This window comes from Euprymna scolopes, chromosome 46, assembly GCF_053919585.1.
Source record: "Euprymna scolopes isolate OS-2025 chromosome 46, ASM5391958v1, whole genome shotgun sequence".
In the NCBI taxonomy this organism is placed as follows: Eukaryota; Metazoa; Mollusca; class Cephalopoda; order Sepiida; family Sepiolidae; genus Euprymna; species Euprymna scolopes.
Genome location: NC_136527.1, coordinates 132,813,907 through 132,832,344, shown reverse-complemented (window position 1 = coordinate 132,832,344; position 18,438 = coordinate 132,813,907). Strand labels below are relative to the sequence as shown.

Sequence of the window (18,438 nt, the reverse complement as noted above, 5' to 3'; positions counted from 1 at the left end):
GATTCTTATTCGGTTTAGTACAATTTCTTCTCTTCTTCCTTTAAAAAGTGAGTAAATGAAGTAGCTGTATATATATATATATATATATATTATATATATATATTTGTATAAACTACATTTACCATCCAAATGAATGCTTTGACAATGATACTTATGACTTTTAGAAGGCGAACCATTAAAAGACACATCTGCCTTACCTAAAAATAACGCTAACCCTAAACCCGACAAGCAGCAAAATCCCACCCCTACACAGTAATGATGTGTAAGAAAGCCTAGACTTGGATATGCAGAAGTTCTAGTGTAATGTGAACAGGCATTTACAATATAACTATTAATAATATTACCTGGAATTGTGTCCGCAAAGGAAAGTCAGGGAGGGAGTGCTTTGCCGGGTCCAATCGGGAGTTTGAAGTAAACCGACTAGTAAGCATGTTAGCCTTCTTAGTTTTTTTTCACTGTTTTGGGGAAAGGATTCCATCAAAGTGTTCGATTAAAAAGAAAAAAAAATTAATATAAGAGCTTAATATTTACTTATTTAAACTGTATAGAAAGTCAGAAAAATATTTTCTCAGAAAACAATATGGCTGACGAGAGCCTAACATTATTTACCATTAACTGGTCCCCTTATGTTTTTTCTGACCTTCTGTACAGTTTATATATATATATATATATATAGATAGATAGATAGATAGATATATTCAAAACCAATAACAGTCAGCGCATTCTCATTCGGCCCTATCAACCTTGTGTACATGTATGCACCAAATCTTCTGATATATATATATATATATATATAACTCAAATGACCTTGTAACGAGTGATGTAACCCACTTTCCAGTTTACGACATCTGGTTGAGCATGCAATAACGTTTAGACAATTAGACAGAGTTATCCCCCTTACATGGAACTAATGCGGCCCTTTATAACTAATCGGTTATAATTTTTACACATATTAAATCCATTTTTTAAACAAATTTAATATTTTAAATTCTTCATAAGTTGTTAAACAAAGCTGTAAAAAATGTCGTCATGTGGGGGAATTGTTGATTGCCTATTGATTGTCTCTTATTCCTGGACAGGGTTCAAAAGAGAGTCGCCAACCTGATAGGTCCTAAACTGTCATCTAAGCTTCAGCCTCTGTCCCATCGACGAAACGTTGCATCCCTCTGCTTGCTAAACTTCTGACTGACAAACAATATGGATTTAGACAAGCCCGTTCCACAGCTGACATCCTCACTGTAATCTCTGCACGTAGATACCATTAACTGGACAAAGCGGGGGAGGGCAGAGCGGTAGCTCTAGATATATCTAAGGCTTTTGACAGGGTATGGCACAAGGGCCTCCTCAGGAAAATTAAATCATGCGGTATGACTGGTAGAATACTTAACATAATTAAATCCTTCTTAGATAGAAGAAAAATCCAGGTTGTCCTTGACGGTCGAACATCTAAACAGTGTGCTATAAATGCGGGGGTGCCCCAGGGTTCTATCCTTGGACCTCTATTGTTCCTGATATTCATAAATGACCTCCCCGACAAAACTGCCTCTGAGATGGGTATATATGCTGATGACACTACACTCTATAACAGGCATGACAGGAAAACAAATGAACACATATCTAAAGAAATGGCAAAAACACTAGAGGATGACCTCCAATCTGTAGTGGAATGGGGACATAAATGGATGGTCACATTCAATGCTGCCAAGACTAAACTTGTTTTCTTCAATAATTACAAGAAACCTTCTCTGCCACCAATAGCAATGGCCAGTGACTCCCTGTTTGAGAGCACATCTTTAAAACTGCTTGGCCTAACGTTCACAGGAAACATGAGCTGGAACAATTATATTGAAAACATTGCCAGGACCGCTGCGAAAAAGGTAGGCTCTCTCTACTGTGCTAGAAAACTACTGACACCCGAAAGTATCCTGTACCCCTATAAGGCCACCATTCGCCCATGTATGGAGTATTGTTGTCACATTTGGGCTGGTGCATCTGTTACTAGTCTCTCGCTCCTAGACAAGGTTAAAAAAAGAGTCGCCAATCTGATAAGTCCTGAACTGTCATCTAAGCTTCAGCCTCTGTCCCATCGACGAAATGTTGCATCTCTCTGCCTGTTCCACAAGTACTTTAACAGTCAATGCTCTTTTTTAATGGTGAATGCTCTGATGAACTACAAGCACTTGTACCCCCTCAACGTAAATACTTCCGGCAAGCAGCTAAACCCCACCTCTACACATGTAAGAGAGCTTTCTACTCCAGTAGTTTCTTCCCCAGAACTGCTAGACTTTAGAACTCCCTTCCGGGATTTTGCTTTTCCAACTGTACTGACATGCAGAAGTTCAAGTGTAATGTGAACCGACATCTTGCTGCCCAACATAGTATCCTAGTAGCTTATGACCCTGATAGTAGCCCCTTACACCAAAGTGTCTTGTTTGGGGTGGAAATGTAATGATAAAAAAAGTATCTGAACGGTGATTGGAAGTGACATGTCACATGTCACGTGTTCCAGTCTAGGGTGGAACTGTAATAATAATAAAGCCGTCTACTCCAGTAGTTTCTTCCCCCAGAACCGCTAGACTTTGGAACTTCTTTCGAGGATCCTACGTTTCTAACTGTACTGACATGCAGAAGTTCAAACTGTAATATTACCTGGAATTGTGAAACTGATAAAATTGCATGAAATTAAATTTCAAAAAGTCGTAAGGATCTCACCTGTAAAACTGCAACGCTTTTATCGTTAATGGACGTTGTCGCATTTCTTCTCTCAAGTCAAATTTATGCGTCCAAATCAGAAAACACTTTCTTATACTCTGAAAGAAAAAAAAAAAAAAAATTACATAAGCCGTTAATGAAGGCATCCAAAACGTGTTGCTCTTGGGTGTTGTTGTATTAGTTAAGTCCCTTAGACAAATCGGAAGTCAGGAAAAGATACTTCCCTTGTATATATCAGGCCTGTCATGGCGTCTTTGTAAATAAAGCATATATTCTTACGCTCTTGTTCCTTTTCTTATCCCCCCCCCCAACATTATATAGTGTCAGATTTTGAAGGTCCAATGTACAGTGTTAACGAGGATACCAAGGTTATATATTAGTGTTGGGACAATTCCAAAATTTTTCCCGATTCCGATACAATTACCGATTCCGTTCTAAATTTTCGATTCTGATACAATTCCCGATTCCGAGTTAGCTTGTTCTGTTTTACGGCATATCTGCCCTATATACAAAAAAAAAAAAAAAAAAAAAACGGGACCCAACTCCAATTAAGCCCCGTCTCTTAACGTTTTGTCCGAATGAAATGAAACTTTGTTCATAACTAGTTTATTATATTCAAAACATCACATCAAAACACTACGGTCTTTGGCCTTTTTTCTCTCCGTTCTACAGCATATGTTCCAGATGGCCTCCATTTAGCTTCGTGCATTTCTTGAGGCACAACACAAAGCTCTCATCTCCTCCCTGATGGCTTCCTTGAGTTCCGTGATGGTTCTGAGTTTCCCTGTGTAGACTCTGTCCTTAAGATAGCCCCAAAGAAAAAATCTGGGCGGCTTAGGTCTGGGCTATGGGTTGCCCACTCAAAATCAGTCTTGAGACTGATCACTCGGCCTCCGAAGTTCTCTTTCAGCCAATCTCAGGACTGGTTGCTATCTATATAAAAGCCAAGTACGTCCAAGGATGGAATACTGCTGCCATATCTGGGTAGGAGCTGCTAAAAACAGCCTATCCTGCCTTGACAGAGTACAAAATAGACTTTGTGGCTTAGTGGGGGGATGCCCTTTTCTCTTCCCTGCAACCTCTCTCCCACAGAAGAAACGTTGCAAGCCTATCCTTGTTTTATCGTTATTTTCATGGCAGGTGCTCATCTGAACTCCAATCTCTGGTCCCCCCTTGCCAATCTTTCACAAAAAACACCCGTCTAGCTGAATCCACTGTGAAAAATTCCCCCCACTCTTTATGGATTCCATGAACAAAGCTTCTTTCTTAGAACTGCATGCTTGTGGAACTGTTCCGTCTGCCTGCTTCCCACCTGACTACAACTTGGATGTCTTCAAGTCCAACATTAACAAATTCCTAATGAACCGTCCCCTTAAGTAAACACTTCATCAAATCTCCACACTAACGTACTGTACTTGCAATAACCCTTATCCCTGAGTGGTTTCCAGGCCTTGATAAGTGGTGACCACCGTGTCAAAAAAAAAAAAAAAAAAAAAAAAAGAAACACTCCCGTTCATACAGAACTGTCTCTCTCTCTTTATATATATCTGTTTATATCTCCAACATGAACATCTTAAGACATATGAACACGCAACACATGAACACTCCTAAGACTGTCTCTATCACCCTAAGACTCTAATCTTTCACTAAGACTCTCCTAAAACAAACAACAACAATACAAATTTTTTTTTTTTTACATGGAAGTCACCACTTATCAAGGCCCAGAGGCCACTCGGGGATAAGGGTTATTGTGTGTACAGTAATCAATGGGATAGTATCGTAGTAATCGTTAGTTTAAATGCCTGTACAAAAAAAGTCCGGAAACTTATTGAAGACACCTCGTATTCACACTACTGTAGTAGCTGTTCATTTGAACGTGAAATCATAAAAATTGGTCAGTCATCTCATAAGATGTTTAGCAATAACATACTGAATTTTCAAGAGTCTACGACAATTTTAAATGCCTGTACAAAAATGTCCGGAAACTTATTGAAAGCACCTCATATTTAAAATTCCTTGTTTCGAAACAGAAAAAAAAAATGTTTTTCGAGCTCTCATGAAAACCTTGACCTTGACTCTATGCCCTTTGAAAGGAAACATGCAAATTATTTTGAAATACCACGAAATTATATGAATTAAAAAATATAGCAACATTTAAAAGATCACAGGTTCTTTTTTTTATGTATATATATATATAACATCCATAAAACATACAAATTATTTTTAAATACCACGAAATTATATGAATTAAAAAAAAATCTATATATCAACATTTAAAGATCGCGGATTCTTTCTCTTTTTTTTTTTTTAACAATGCTCACAAATTACCCATGAATCAAATTAAACCCGAATTTATTGATTTTTTTTTCTTTTTACAAGGTAGTCACTACTTATCAAGGCCCAGAGGCCACTCGGGGATAAGGGTTATTGTGTGTACAGTAATCAATGGGATAGTATCGTAGTAATCGTTAGTGTTGGAGATTTGATAAATTGGATTACTTAAGAGGGCGGTTAATCAAGAATTTGTTTATTTTGGACTTGAAGAGATCCAGGTTGTAGTCAGATGGGAAACAGGCAGATGGAACAGAGTTCCACAGGCGTAATAATAATTCTGAGTGTCCCTTAATTTGTTAGGACGACCACAACATTACTATTATCAGCACAGCTCTAATTCATCCCTAACAAGAAATACTGCCACTTAGAACCATATCTATAGGAATAGTCGAGCAGCGAGATGCTTGTTCACATTACATTTAAATTTCTGCAGAGTAGTATAGTCAGGGAAGAAAGAAAAGTAAAAGAATTCCAAAGTTTAGCCGTCCAAAGGAAGAAACTATGGGAATAGAAAACTTTCTAGGATACACGTTTTCCGCACGTTTTAATATGTAGACCCAACACGTTGTAGCATACTCATTCACAAACGAGACCAAGAATAGGAAAGAGGAAAGAACTTTAACTCCTGTTTCAGATCTGAAGAAAAGACTTTTATTTCTCATTCTCCCACCAGGCGTGACTTCTTGTTATGGCTGTGGCGTCACTCACATCTCTAACGTGATCGTCTTTTCTAACGTGCTCCTTTTCTCTGCCCTCTGTCTTTTCTAACGTTTTCATTCCTTTTTCTTTTTCCTTACTGCGACGTCATATTGGACATGACTCGGTATTTGAATGTAGCCATCACACGAGCATCCAAGCTCTCTTACGTAAGGACTTCAACTATGAAAGAGACTTAGGAGAGTGCATAGACTTGGTGGTTAGGGTTAGGGTTAGGGTTACTTCTTAACATAATTAAATCCTTCTTAGATAAGAGAAAAATCCAGGTTATCCTCGACGGTCGCACATCTAAACAATATGATATAAATGCGAGAGTGCCTCAGGGATCTATCCTTGGACCTCTATTGTTCCTGATATTCATAAATGACCTCCCTGACAAGATTGCCTCTGAGATGGGTATATATGCTGATGACACCACACTCTATAGCAGGCATGACAGGAAAACAAATGAACATATATCTAAAGTAATGGCAGAAACACTAGAGGATGACCTCCAATCAGTAGTGGAATGGGGACAAAAATGGATGGTCACATTCAATGCCGCCAAGACTAAACTGGTTTCATTCAATAATTACAAGAAACCTTCTCTACCACCTATAGCAATGGCCAACGACTCTTTATCTGAGAGTACGTCTTTCAAGCTCCTTGGCCTAATGTTCACAGGAAACACGAGTTGGAACAATTACATCGAGAGCATTGCCAGGGCCGCTGCAAGGAAGGTGGGCTCTCTCTACCGTGTTAGAAAACTTCTAACACCCGAAAGTATCCTGTACCTCTATAAGGCCACCATTCGCCCATGCATGGAGTATTGCTGTCATATTTGGGCTGGTGCATTTGTTTTGGAGGCTTCATCTGAGGTCTATAGAAGATTAAGGAAACTTGGTGCTCCTCAATCTTCTCAAGCATCTTGACTGCCATAGCCCTCCTCTGCTGCTTCTTGTCTGAGGCTGTAAGGGTCTGCAGCGTCAGTATTCTGTATTGTTCACCAGCACTCTCCTGCAAGTCTCACGGGACATACCGAGGGACTGACTTCGCTTACACACAGAGCGTTTCGGACTCTGCTGGAGAGACTCTCTCACTCTTTCGACCAGCTCGGCTGTTCGCTTCGAGTGGCTTGGACGGTTCTTACTGGCAGTGTTAAGGTTCTCCACTGCCATAGCCCTCCTCTGCTTCTTGTCTGAGGCTGTAAGGGTCTGCAGCGTCTGTATTCTGTATTGTTCACCAGCACTCTCCTGCAAGTCTCACGGGACATACCGAGGGACTGACTTCGCTTACGCACAGAGCGTTTCGGACTCTGCTGGAGAGACTCTCTCACTCTTTCGACCAGCTCGGCTGTTCGCTTCGAGTGGCTTGGACGGTTCTTACTGGCAGTGTTAAGGTTCTCCACTGCCATAGCCCTCCTCTGCTTCTTGTCTGAGGCTGTAAAGGTCTGCAGCGTCTGTATTCTGTATTGTTCACCAGCACTCTCCTGCAAGTCTCACGGGACATACCGAGGGACTGACTTCGCTTACGCACAGAGCGTTTCGGACTCTGCTGGAGAGATTCTCTCACTCTTTTGACCAGCTCGGCTGTTCGCTTCGAGTGGCTTGGGCGGTTCTTACTGGCAGTGTTAAGGTTCTCCACTGCCATAGCCCTCCTCTGCTTCTTGTCTGAGGCTGTAAAGGTCTGCAGCGTCTGTATTCTGTATTGTTCACCAGCACTCTCCTGCAAGTCTCACGGGACATACCGAGGGACTGACTTCGCTTACGCACAGAGCATTTCGGACTCTGCTGGAGAGACTCTCTCACTCTTTTGACCAGCTCGGCTGTTCGCTTCGAGTGGCTTGGACGGTTCTTACTGGCAGTGTTAAGGTTCTCCACTGCCATAGCCCTCCTCTGCTTCTTGTCTGAGGCTGTAAAGGTCTGCAGCGTCTGTATTCTGTATTGTTCACCAGCACTCTCCTGCAAGTCTCACGGGACATACCGAGGGACTGACTTCGCTTACGCACAGAGCGTTTCGGACTCTGCTGGAGAGACTCTCTCACTCTTTTGACCAGCTCGGCTGTTCGCTTCGAGTGGCTTGGACGGTTCTTACTGGCAGTGTTAAGGTTCTCCACTGCCATAGCCCTCCTCTGCTTCTTGTCTGAGGCTGTAATGGTCTTCAGCGTCTGTATTCTGTATTGTTCACCAGCACTCTCCTGCAAGTCTCACGGGACATACCGAGGGACTGACTTCGCTTACACACAGAGCGTTTCGGACTCTGCTGGAGAGACTCTCTCACTCTTTCGACCAGCTCGGCTGTTCGCTTCGAGTGGCTTGGACGGTTCTTACTGGCAGTGTTAAGGTTCTCCACTGCCATAGCCCTCCTCTGCTTCTTGTCTGAGGCTGTAAGGGTCTGCTGCGTCTGTATTCTGTATTGTTCACCAGCACTCTCCTGCAAGTCTCACGGGACATACCGAGGGACTGACTTCGCTTACACACAGAGCGTTTCGGACTCTGCTGGAGAGACTCTCTCACTCTTTCGACCAGCTCGGCTGTTTGCTTCGAGTGGCTTGGACGGTTCTTACTGGCAGTGTTAAGGTTCTCCACTGCCATAGCCCTCCTCTGCTTCTTGTCTGAGGCTGTAAGGGTCTGCTGCGTCTGTATTCTGTATTGTTCACCAGCACTCTCCTGCAAGTCTCACGGGACATACCGAGGGACTGACTTCGCTTACACACAGAGCGTTTCGGACTCTGCTGGAGAGACTCTCTCACTCTTTCAACCAGCTCGGCTGTTCGCTTCGAGTGGCTTGGACGGTTCTTACTGGCAGTGTTAAGGTTCTCCACGGTCCCATACTTCTTAAAGTGGTCCACCCAGTTCTGAATTCTGCTTTTGGACGGAGCCTTTTCACATTCGAACTGACGCATGAAACTGTCCTGGGTTTTCTTAAACGAGCCTGTCTTGTAGTAAAATTTAACACCGTGTATTCTTTATCCCAGCTCCCACTGGGGTCTTGGTGTACTCACGGTCGTTGATTCTGCCATGTCCTTTAAAATAAGGGCAATCGGTATACACGGGGCCCGGGGTCACCATGTATATATACTAGTGGGGGTACCCGGCGTTGCCCGGGCAGAGATGGGGGGGGGATTAAATAAAAACAAAAGAATAAGCGAAGAGCAGAGTATATTTTAATGTATTATGTATGTGTGTGTGTTTGTGTGTATGTTTGTGTGTCTGTTAAAAACTTTCGACACACGCGACGAAAATTCACAAACTCGGTATCATATCGAAGCCCCATCCTTCGCTTGAAAAATATCGAAAAATTGGCCAAAAACGTTAACTTTTTCACCCCGAAATCGAAAATTTTCCACAGGGGGGGGGGGGGTGTCAACAAAAACGGGTTTCTCGTAACGATGCCCGATTCTACGTGTCAGATGACGTCATGACCTGATTTACTTTAAATAGTTGAAAAACCAAACACGTTTCATCTCCGTCGCTTTAGCGCAGTTGGTTAGCCTGTTTGTTCATTATCTAAACGTTTTGGGTTCAAATCGTGGTGTGAGATGTTTTTTTTTTCGATTTTTTAAATTTAAATATTGAACCCTTTATTATTTAAGCCATTTTTCACGTAACGTTCGTTTTCCTGGTTTTTTCTTTTTTTTTTTACTTCGCTTATTCTTAGCGACACCCGGGTATCCACCAATTTTCAAAATTTTAATATCGAAACAGGCTTATTTAAGCCATTTTTCACGTGTTCGTTTGCCTTACGTTAGATTTTTTTTTGTTTTTTTTTATGTTTTGATCACCCCCCCCCTCCCCCGCTTAATTAAAACGTTGTTTTCTTTTCTTACTTCGCTTATAACAATGCTTACATCGTCGTCGTAATACTCGACGACTTTCAAACATCTTTCACTAACTCATTCTGGCTGGCCGATTTTATTTTCAAACTTCGCCTCAGGGCTTCGGGTTCCATCCTACCTCCCCCCTCCCCCGGTTTCTTTTTTTATTTAACACCACACACACCTACAAACACTCGGGCAACGCCGGGTACCCCTGCTAGTATTTTTATAAAAAAAACAATGTTAAAACTTCTTAAAAAAATAGGGGGAAAAAAATAAACCCACAAAAAAAAAAAACATGGTGCAAACGAACGATGTTAAAATTTCTTAAAATCGGAAAAACAAAAAATAAAAAAAGAAAACGTGAATGCAACCTCCGTGGATTAAATAAAAATTTCTATTGGATATTATGTGCAGATTCCCGAGTTCAACAGAAAGATTCCCAATTTCGACAAAAAAAAATATCTGAAGAAGTCGGAGGTTATATGGACCGAAACGTTGTAAAAATAACACTGACGATGAGAATGGTACTCTGAAAAATTCGAATAATATACGTTTTTGATGTTGAATAGGATCGCTATATTAGTATAAATAGTTGAAGAAAAGATAAAGACGCCGCGTAAAAATTACTCATACGACTTGCATTGATCTCGTCTTGAGCGTTATTAGCACAACGTTTCGGTCGGATTGTCCTTCGACCATCTTCAGACATGTCGGTTGTTGTTTGGAAAATAAAAATAAAACAACAACAAGCTAATGATAATTAGATGCACCGATAGAAAGCGCTTGAGAAAAATTTGGCCGAACAACAACTATTGGGCGCCATTCTATATAATATGCCTGCCGAAATTTAAAAAATAAAATGCTCGGCAAATGGAAAAGATATCCAGAAAGATTGGAAACAATAACTTCGTCGTGTTCAATCAGACATGTTTGAATAATGACTTGCTGCCAAAATATACAAACACACAGACACATATGTGTGTGTGTGTTTGTATAAATTTCAACTGTTTATTTACTTATTTGACTTGCTGCCAAAATATATATATATATATATATATATATTTTGATATGTAGTTTGCTTGAAGCATTGTGTGGAATAGGTATGTAGTAATGGTAAACGTAACAGATCGATTCAAAGCATGCTAGAATCGATCTGTTACGTTTACCATTTGAAAAGGGAATTTTTCCGAAATTAATTATGGAATTTGTCGCAGACATAACAAGTAAGACATTTGTACCTAATACAACTGAATAAATATATGTATATACAAAATATATGTATGTACTTATTAATCTGTAAATCGCCGCTTGTTCTCGTCTTCTCTCACCAACAACGGCTATGTGTGTGTGAAAAAAAACAAAAAAAACAGGTGCCTGTGAAAAAATAAATGAAGCCTTTATGATGCGCAGTTGGAAAATAGTAAAGTATGAAAAAAAAAACAGGTGTGCGTTTTTGATTGACGTGACGGTGATAGGTATTCAGCAGTTAGCATTTTGTGCGGGACAGTTTTTAATGAGGTCAATAAATCGGTTTGTTTGTTTTTAAAAACCCGAGCTACCGTCTGATATGACAAAGTCGACATTGACCAAACGCTACTAAGCTCTCTAGAGACCACTGGCTCTGGGCCTGTGTTGTATTTATTTGCTTCCCTACTGAGCAAATTAGGCACAAGGCCGTTTTTTAATGTGGAGAGAGAGGGAGGGGGGAGGGAAATTGGGATCCAGCTCCTGAGAGGTGGGAAATGGGAGCTGGATGGTAACTGTGGTCTGTAGGGTGATCCCTACCTTGACCAAGTTCAGATGTGTGGGGTTACCCCCACATATGGTCTTTGTAGTCACAGCTAGTCTTTGCTTGCAGCATCTGCCGGAACAGATACTACACTTTGATCTTGTTGCCCGGACCCCCGAGGGGATTTGGGGCTGTGTTTATTTATTTGCTTCCCCACTCAGCAAATTAGGCAGGAGGCCGTTTTTTAATGTGGAGATAAGGGGAAGGGGGAGGGAAAGGGGATCCAGCTCCCGAGAGGAGGGAAGTGGGAGCTGGATTAGAAACTGTTGGTATGAAGGGTTGCCCCTTCAGTGACCAAGGTCAGATATGTGGGGTTACCCCCACATATGGTCTTTGCTAGTCATAGCTGGTCTTTGCTAGTCATAGCTTTGCAGCATCTGCCGGAACAGATGGTATTTATTTGCTCCCCCACCAAGCAAATTAGGCACAAGGCCGATTTTTAATGTGAGGAGTGAAGGGAGGGGGAAGGGAAAAAGGGGACCAGCTCCCGAGAGGTGGGAAATGGGAGCTGGTTAATGGTCAGTCATGTGGGGTTGCCCCCACATCTGGTCTTTGCTAGTCATAGCTAGTCATAGCTTGCAACATCTGTCGGAACAGATGGTATTTATTTGCTCCCCCACCGAGCAAATTAGGCACAAGGCCGATTTTTAATGTGAGGAGTGAAGGGGGAAATGGGGACCAACTCCCCGGGGAGTAGGGGAGCTGGATAGTGACAATTGGTATGAAGGGTTGCCCCTACATTGACCAAGGTCTTATATGTGGGGTTGCCCCCACATATGGTCTTTGCTTGCAGTATCTGCCGGAACAGATACTACACTTTGATCTTGTCGCCCGGACCCCCGAGGGGGTGCAGGGGCAGTGATTAGAGTCGAGTTTTGCTTCTTTTTTATACCGAAAACCGAATGTAACGCGTGCCGATGCGGGAAATGTCGAATAATTAACGTTTGAAAGTCAATAAAATTAAATAGACAGGCGATCTCCGTGGATAACTGAGATATTACAATTTATAGATGATATAAAAAGTTTTAAGAAGTTGTGAACCGAGCAAGCGCTTCTCTGAAAGAAGCCTTTTGTGGACATCGAGGAAACGCATACATACATACATTTTTGCTTTTATATATATATATGTGTGTGTGTGTGTGTGTGTGTGTAAAATAGATAAAGAGATAAATTTCAAGTAGATAACCCACTCCAATTTTGCTAACACTTCTATAACAATCAACATGCCTGAAGACGGTCGAAGTTTGGAAAAGAAAGAAGAAAGGTTACTTATTTTCGTAAGTCAGTCTCTATTTAATGGTTTATTAATTGAATATTTTATAAAAGAAATAGTGAAATTTCAAAGTCAGTATTGTGAAAAATGCTATGAAAATGAAGGATTTTTCAGCATTTTTCTAAACGATTTTTAAAATTAAATGCTCACTTTTCTGTTCAAGATGAGAATCTAATTTGCGGTATTAGTTCTTATCACATCAAATCCAAAACTATCATCACCAGTGCCATGTTGATTTTCTGAAAACATTGCAAATCCACCTGCCCTAATATACACTCACTCCAACGCATATACAGGGTGGCCGAAAAGTCCCAGGACACTATACATGTATTTTTTTTTAATAAAACAGAGTATTTTTTAATGAAACACATACTTTGATTTCTTAATTAAAAATAAGACTACTTGGTTAATTTATGTGATTTTTGAAATATGACGTCGTCGTTCCAGTAAAATAATGACCCACTTTAATCATTTCAGATGTATATCCTGTTGCTAAAATAATTTTGAATAATCTTCCAACAGGTTCTAATGCGATCTTTCCCTTTTTATCTTTTTTTCTTTTTATCCTCTTTTTTTAGAGAGCTTGCAATTCTTATAATCTTTTTATATTTTTACTTTTTTCCTTTTTTTTTTCCCAATTTTTTTCTAATCTTTCCCATTTTTCTTTTTGTCGTCAAGAGGTTCGGGGTCGCCTGAGGAAGTCTCTTTGACTGAAATAGATGGCTATTTGTAGCGAGCATATTTAACTGTTTATAAGCTTAGTTTAAGAATGATAGATTTATCCAGAAACTATAAACATAACTATAAACTTCATTATCTACAGGGTGGCCGAAAAGTCCCAGGACACTATACATGTATTTTTAATAAAACACAGTATTTTTTAATGAAACACACAGAACACATATATATTCAACAAAAAAAGAGAACTTTATTAGAAACAAAGCAGAAAACAACTAGAGTAATTTAGTGGTCTAGGGGATCAGTATGTTGGCCCTCGTTGTTCTTGCACAATTCCATTCACCTCCAGGTTCTTTGTGCCATTTTTTTTTAGAGAATTCCTTGATACGCTAGCTAAAGCTGCAATGCATCATATTTAACAGCATTAAAATATTAAAAATAGAGTGTCCTGGCACTTTTCGGCCACCCTGTATATGTATGTATGTGTGTGTGTGTGTGTGTGTAAGATGGATAAAGAGATAAATTTTAAGTAGTTGGTTTATGATTTCTAACTTGTGAGAAACAAAATAAAATTGGTTGACAAAGGGGATTATCTCCCTTCCATCGACAAAATTTTTCTATTTCATTAACAGGTTTCTACGGCCGGAGTACCATAGACATGTTCACCATTGATTATATTTGTGACTGTTTCTATGAATTCATGCACGATTACCTGATTAACGGACGCTTCATTGTGAGTGACAAAAACCGCACGGAAATCACCGCTAATTAAGTGTCATTTTCAGCTTTTAATTACGAGCAACCTTTTCTCAAATCACACCTGCAGTTTCCCCAATTGCTTAGTAACAGGTTCGCACATTTAAATGCGCGATCAGGTGTGGAACTAGTCGAGTCCAAGTCATTGGTATTAACTGTAATCATAATATTGTTTGGTCATGTCATAGTTTTCGCCTCACCAGGAAAGTTAAGTAAACTTAAGCACAGTTACTATCTAGAGGAGGTAATATCTGTCTATCTATCTATCTATCTCTCTACCTCCCTACCTCCCTATTCTATATCTATCTATCTAATGCACTTTACGTACCTGACAGTGTTCTCTCAACCTATCTATCGATTCCATCAATCTACGCTATTCAATTCCATCTATCTATTCTCTATCTATCTATTTATCTATTCTATTATTTTTGGGGGTTTTTTTCCCCCACAATTTGTTACTAAATTCCAGGCTTCAAGTGTCGACCCCTCTTCTCTAACTAATTTTTTCCTGGTATTCTCCAACTGAATGAATATTACAGAAATATGTGTATATATTCCATTCCAGGCAAGTGGTGTTTTCACACCGACTGTTTATCAGCGATTTTTAAGTGGAAATGTGTTTCTCTGCAAATCGAATTACAATAATCCAAACCTAAAAATACTTTCAATATCGTCTCAAGTGTGGATGATAATATCTCCCAAACACTTCATATGCTTCCACAATCCTTCGCTTGATTTCAGTTTATTCCAGTTGTTTTACCTGTAACTATTAGTACTAGCAGGGATATCCATCATTACCCAGGATTGAATGGAGATAAACGAATGTTGGGAACTTCCGATACTTTGTTACCGAAATTAGTGAAATCACCCGTTTGTAAATCAAATCGATTGATTGCTTGCTGCAGTCGGTGACCTACCTCAGTAACAGAAAAGAATTCCTCAAATTACACCTGCAGTTTCCCAATTGCTTAGTAACAGGTTCGTGCATTTAAAAGTAAATTCATATATATCTATATATATAAAAACGAAAATGTATGTGTGTGTTTGTGTGTATGTTTGTGTGTCTGCTAAAAACTTTCGACACACGCGATGAAAATTCACAAACTCGGTATCATATCGAAGCCCCATCCTTCACTTGAAAAATATCGAAAAATTGGCCAAAAACGTTAACTTTTTCACCCCGAAATCGACAATTTTCCACAGGGGGGGGGGTGTCAACAAAAACGGGTTTCTCGTAACGATGCCCGATTCTACGCGTGCGTCAGATGCCGTCATGACCTGATTTACTTTAAATAGTTGAAAAACCCAACACATTTTCATCTCCGTCGCTTTAGCACAGTTGGTTAGCCTGTTTGTTCATTATCTAAACGTTTTGGGTTCAAATCGTGGTGTGAGATGTTTTTTTTTTTTCGATTTAAATATTGAACCCTTTATTATTTAAGCCATTTTTCACGTAACGTTAGTTTTCCTGGTTTTTTCTTTTACTTCGCTTATTCTTAGCGACACCCGGGTATCCACCGATTTTTTAAATTTTAATATCGAAACAGGCTTATTTAAGCCATTTTTCACGTGTTCGTTTGCCTTACGTTAGATTTTTTTGTGTTTTTTTTAATGTTTTGATTACCCCCCCCCGCTTAATTAAACCGTTGTTTTCTTTTCTTACTTCGCTTATAACAATGACCTACCTCAGTTACAGACAAGAAGCTTTATAGTTCTCCTTGCAATGGCTTAGTCCACAATATATTGTAGTTTACATTGAACTATTACGTTTATTAAATTAGGAACAAGACGGTTATTGAATGAATGTTCTCATCCTGAGTGTTATTCGTTCCTAGACAAAGAATATTCTGTTGATTCAGAAAGGCAGGCTCGAACCCGCACGCTAAGGAGGAAAAGAAGGTGAATAAAAAAAAAGAAAACGTCTTTGCCGTTGTGTCCATCACAAAACCGGAAGTGGCGAAGATTTGAATTAAGGTCAGTCAATCGAAAAGAGGGGATGACTTTTGAAAATATCAGTCAAAAAAGCGACATCCCCGCTTTGTAAAAACTGCCGTTAGCAGCTTGTTTCGTTTAACGACATATCAACGCTTCAGTAACAGACAAGAATTTCTCAAATTACACCTGCAGTTTCCCAATTGCTTAATCAGGTTTGTTTATGTCATAGTTTTCGCCTCACCAGGAAAGTTAAGTAAACTTAAGCACAGTTACTATCTAGAGGAGGTAATATCTATCTGTCTATCTATCTATCTACCTCCCTATTCCATATCTATCTATCTAATGCAATTTACGTACCTGACAGTGTTCTCTCGACCTATCTATCGATTCCATCAATCTACGCTATTCAATTCTATCTACCTATTTTATTCTATCTATCTACCTATCTATCTATTCTATTATATTATTTATTCCAGGCTTGGTCCGATTAGGAACAAGACGGTTATTTAAAAAAAAAATTTTTTTTTTACACAGTGATCACCACTTATCAAGGCCCGGAAGCCACTCAGGGATAAGGGTTATTGCAAGTACATTACGTTAGTGTGGATATTTATAGTTATTGAATGAATGTTCTCATCCTGAGTGTTATTCGTTGATTGAGAAAGGCAGGCTCGAACCCGCACGCTAAGGAGGAAAAGAAGGTGAAAAAAAAAAAAGTCTTTGCCGCTGTGTCCATCACCAAACCGGAAGTGGCGAAGGTTTAAATTAAGGTCAGTCAATCGAAAAGAGGGGATGACTTTTGAAAATATCAGCCAAAAAAGCGATCTCCCCGCTTTGTAAAAACTGCCCTGCTAGCAGCTTGTTTCGTTTAACGACATATCGACGCTTCTTTTTCTTTTTTCTTTTTTTTTTCTTTTCTTTCTTTTTTTTTTCCTTTTTCTTTTTTTTTTTTCTTTTTTCTTTTCTTTTTTCTTTTTCTTCTTTTTTCTTTTTTTTTTTGCAGCTCATATTGATCACACTAACAATTAAATAAATAAAGTCTAACACAAACAAATTCCTGATGAACCGCCTCCTTAAGCAATGACACTTAATCGAATCTCCATTACTAACGAATACTACAACACTACCCCACTTGATTACTGTACACACAACACAATAACTCTTATCCCCGAGTGGCTTCTGGGCCTTGTTAACTGGCGACCTCCATGTAAAAAAAAAGAAACTCCAATGTAAACATTTTCTTGATGACCGTCCCCTTAAGCAATCCAACTTACCACATTTCCACTACTAACGATTAATACGATATTGTCCCATTGACTACTGAACACTCATTAACCCTTATCCTCGAGTGGCCTCCAGGCCTTGACAAGTGGTGACTTCTTTGTAAAAAAAAAAAAAAAAAAGAAAAAAAATTAAATTAATGTACTTGTATAGTTTAATCAAGACATTTAAAAATAATGCCAGGGGTGTGAGTTCCATATAGAAACGTTGATTTGATTTAATTTAATTTAATTTCCGTCTGCCTGCTTCCCTCCGGACTACAACTTGGATGTCTTCAAGTCCAATGTTAACAAATTCCTAATGAACCGCCCCCTTAATTAAACACTTCATCAAATCTCCACACTAACTAACGTAATGTACTTGCAATAACCCTTATCCCTGAGTGGCTTCCAGGCCTTGATAAGTGGTGATCACTGTAAAAAAAAAATAAATAAATAAAAATAAAATATGTATCAAGTGCGCTTGAAAGCCAAATCACAAGGTAATATTATGAAAATAAATATTTTACTTGTTTGAAATTTATAACATAAATATATTTCAGAGGTATACTCCATCTTCAGTATTTTGTTTTCTTTCTTTTTTCTTTCTTTCATTGTAAAGTTTACAACATAGAGAGAAGAAAAAAAAACCCAACATACTGAAGATGGAGTATATCTCTGAACTATATTTGCGATTAATTTCAAACAAGTAAAATATTTGTTAATTTTCTTAATATTACGTTGTGATTTGGCTTTTCAAGCGCACTTGATACATATTTTATTTTATTCAAATTTAATCAACGTTTCTACATGGACTCTCATCCTTGATATAATATATATATATATATATATATATATATATATATATATATAATGAATGCTCCAACGAATTACAAACCCTTGTGCCCCCTCGACGTAAATAACCCCGACCAACCTGACAAGCATCAAAATCCCACCCCTTCACAGTAGAGATCTCTAGATGTAAGAAAGCCTTCTACTCTAATAGTTTCTTCCTCAGAACTGCTAGACTCCCTCCTGAGATTCTGCTTTCCCAACTGTACTGACATGCAGAAGTTCAAATGTAAGTTGAACAAACATCTTGCTGCATAATATCCCTGCAACTTATGTCCCTGATAGTAGCTTTCTACTTCAAATGTTTTGAACTGTGTGTAGGCAACGCGAAAAT

The 18,438-nt window shown here is 39.3% G+C and overlaps 1 protein-coding gene across 1 annotated transcript in view; it reads right to left on the bottom strand.

Moving 5' to 3' along the window:
• LOC145271169 (protein SFI1 homolog) overlaps positions 1–18,438 on the bottom strand; it is a 324,462-nt gene that overhangs the window by 169,469 nt on the left and 136,555 nt on the right. The window contains exon 12 of the mRNA XM_080126698.1: positions 2,713–2,810. Within this exon, the coding sequence (XP_079982824.1) occupies positions 2,713–2,810 (98 nt within the window). The remainder of the gene's footprint in view (positions 1–2,712; positions 2,811–18,438) is intronic.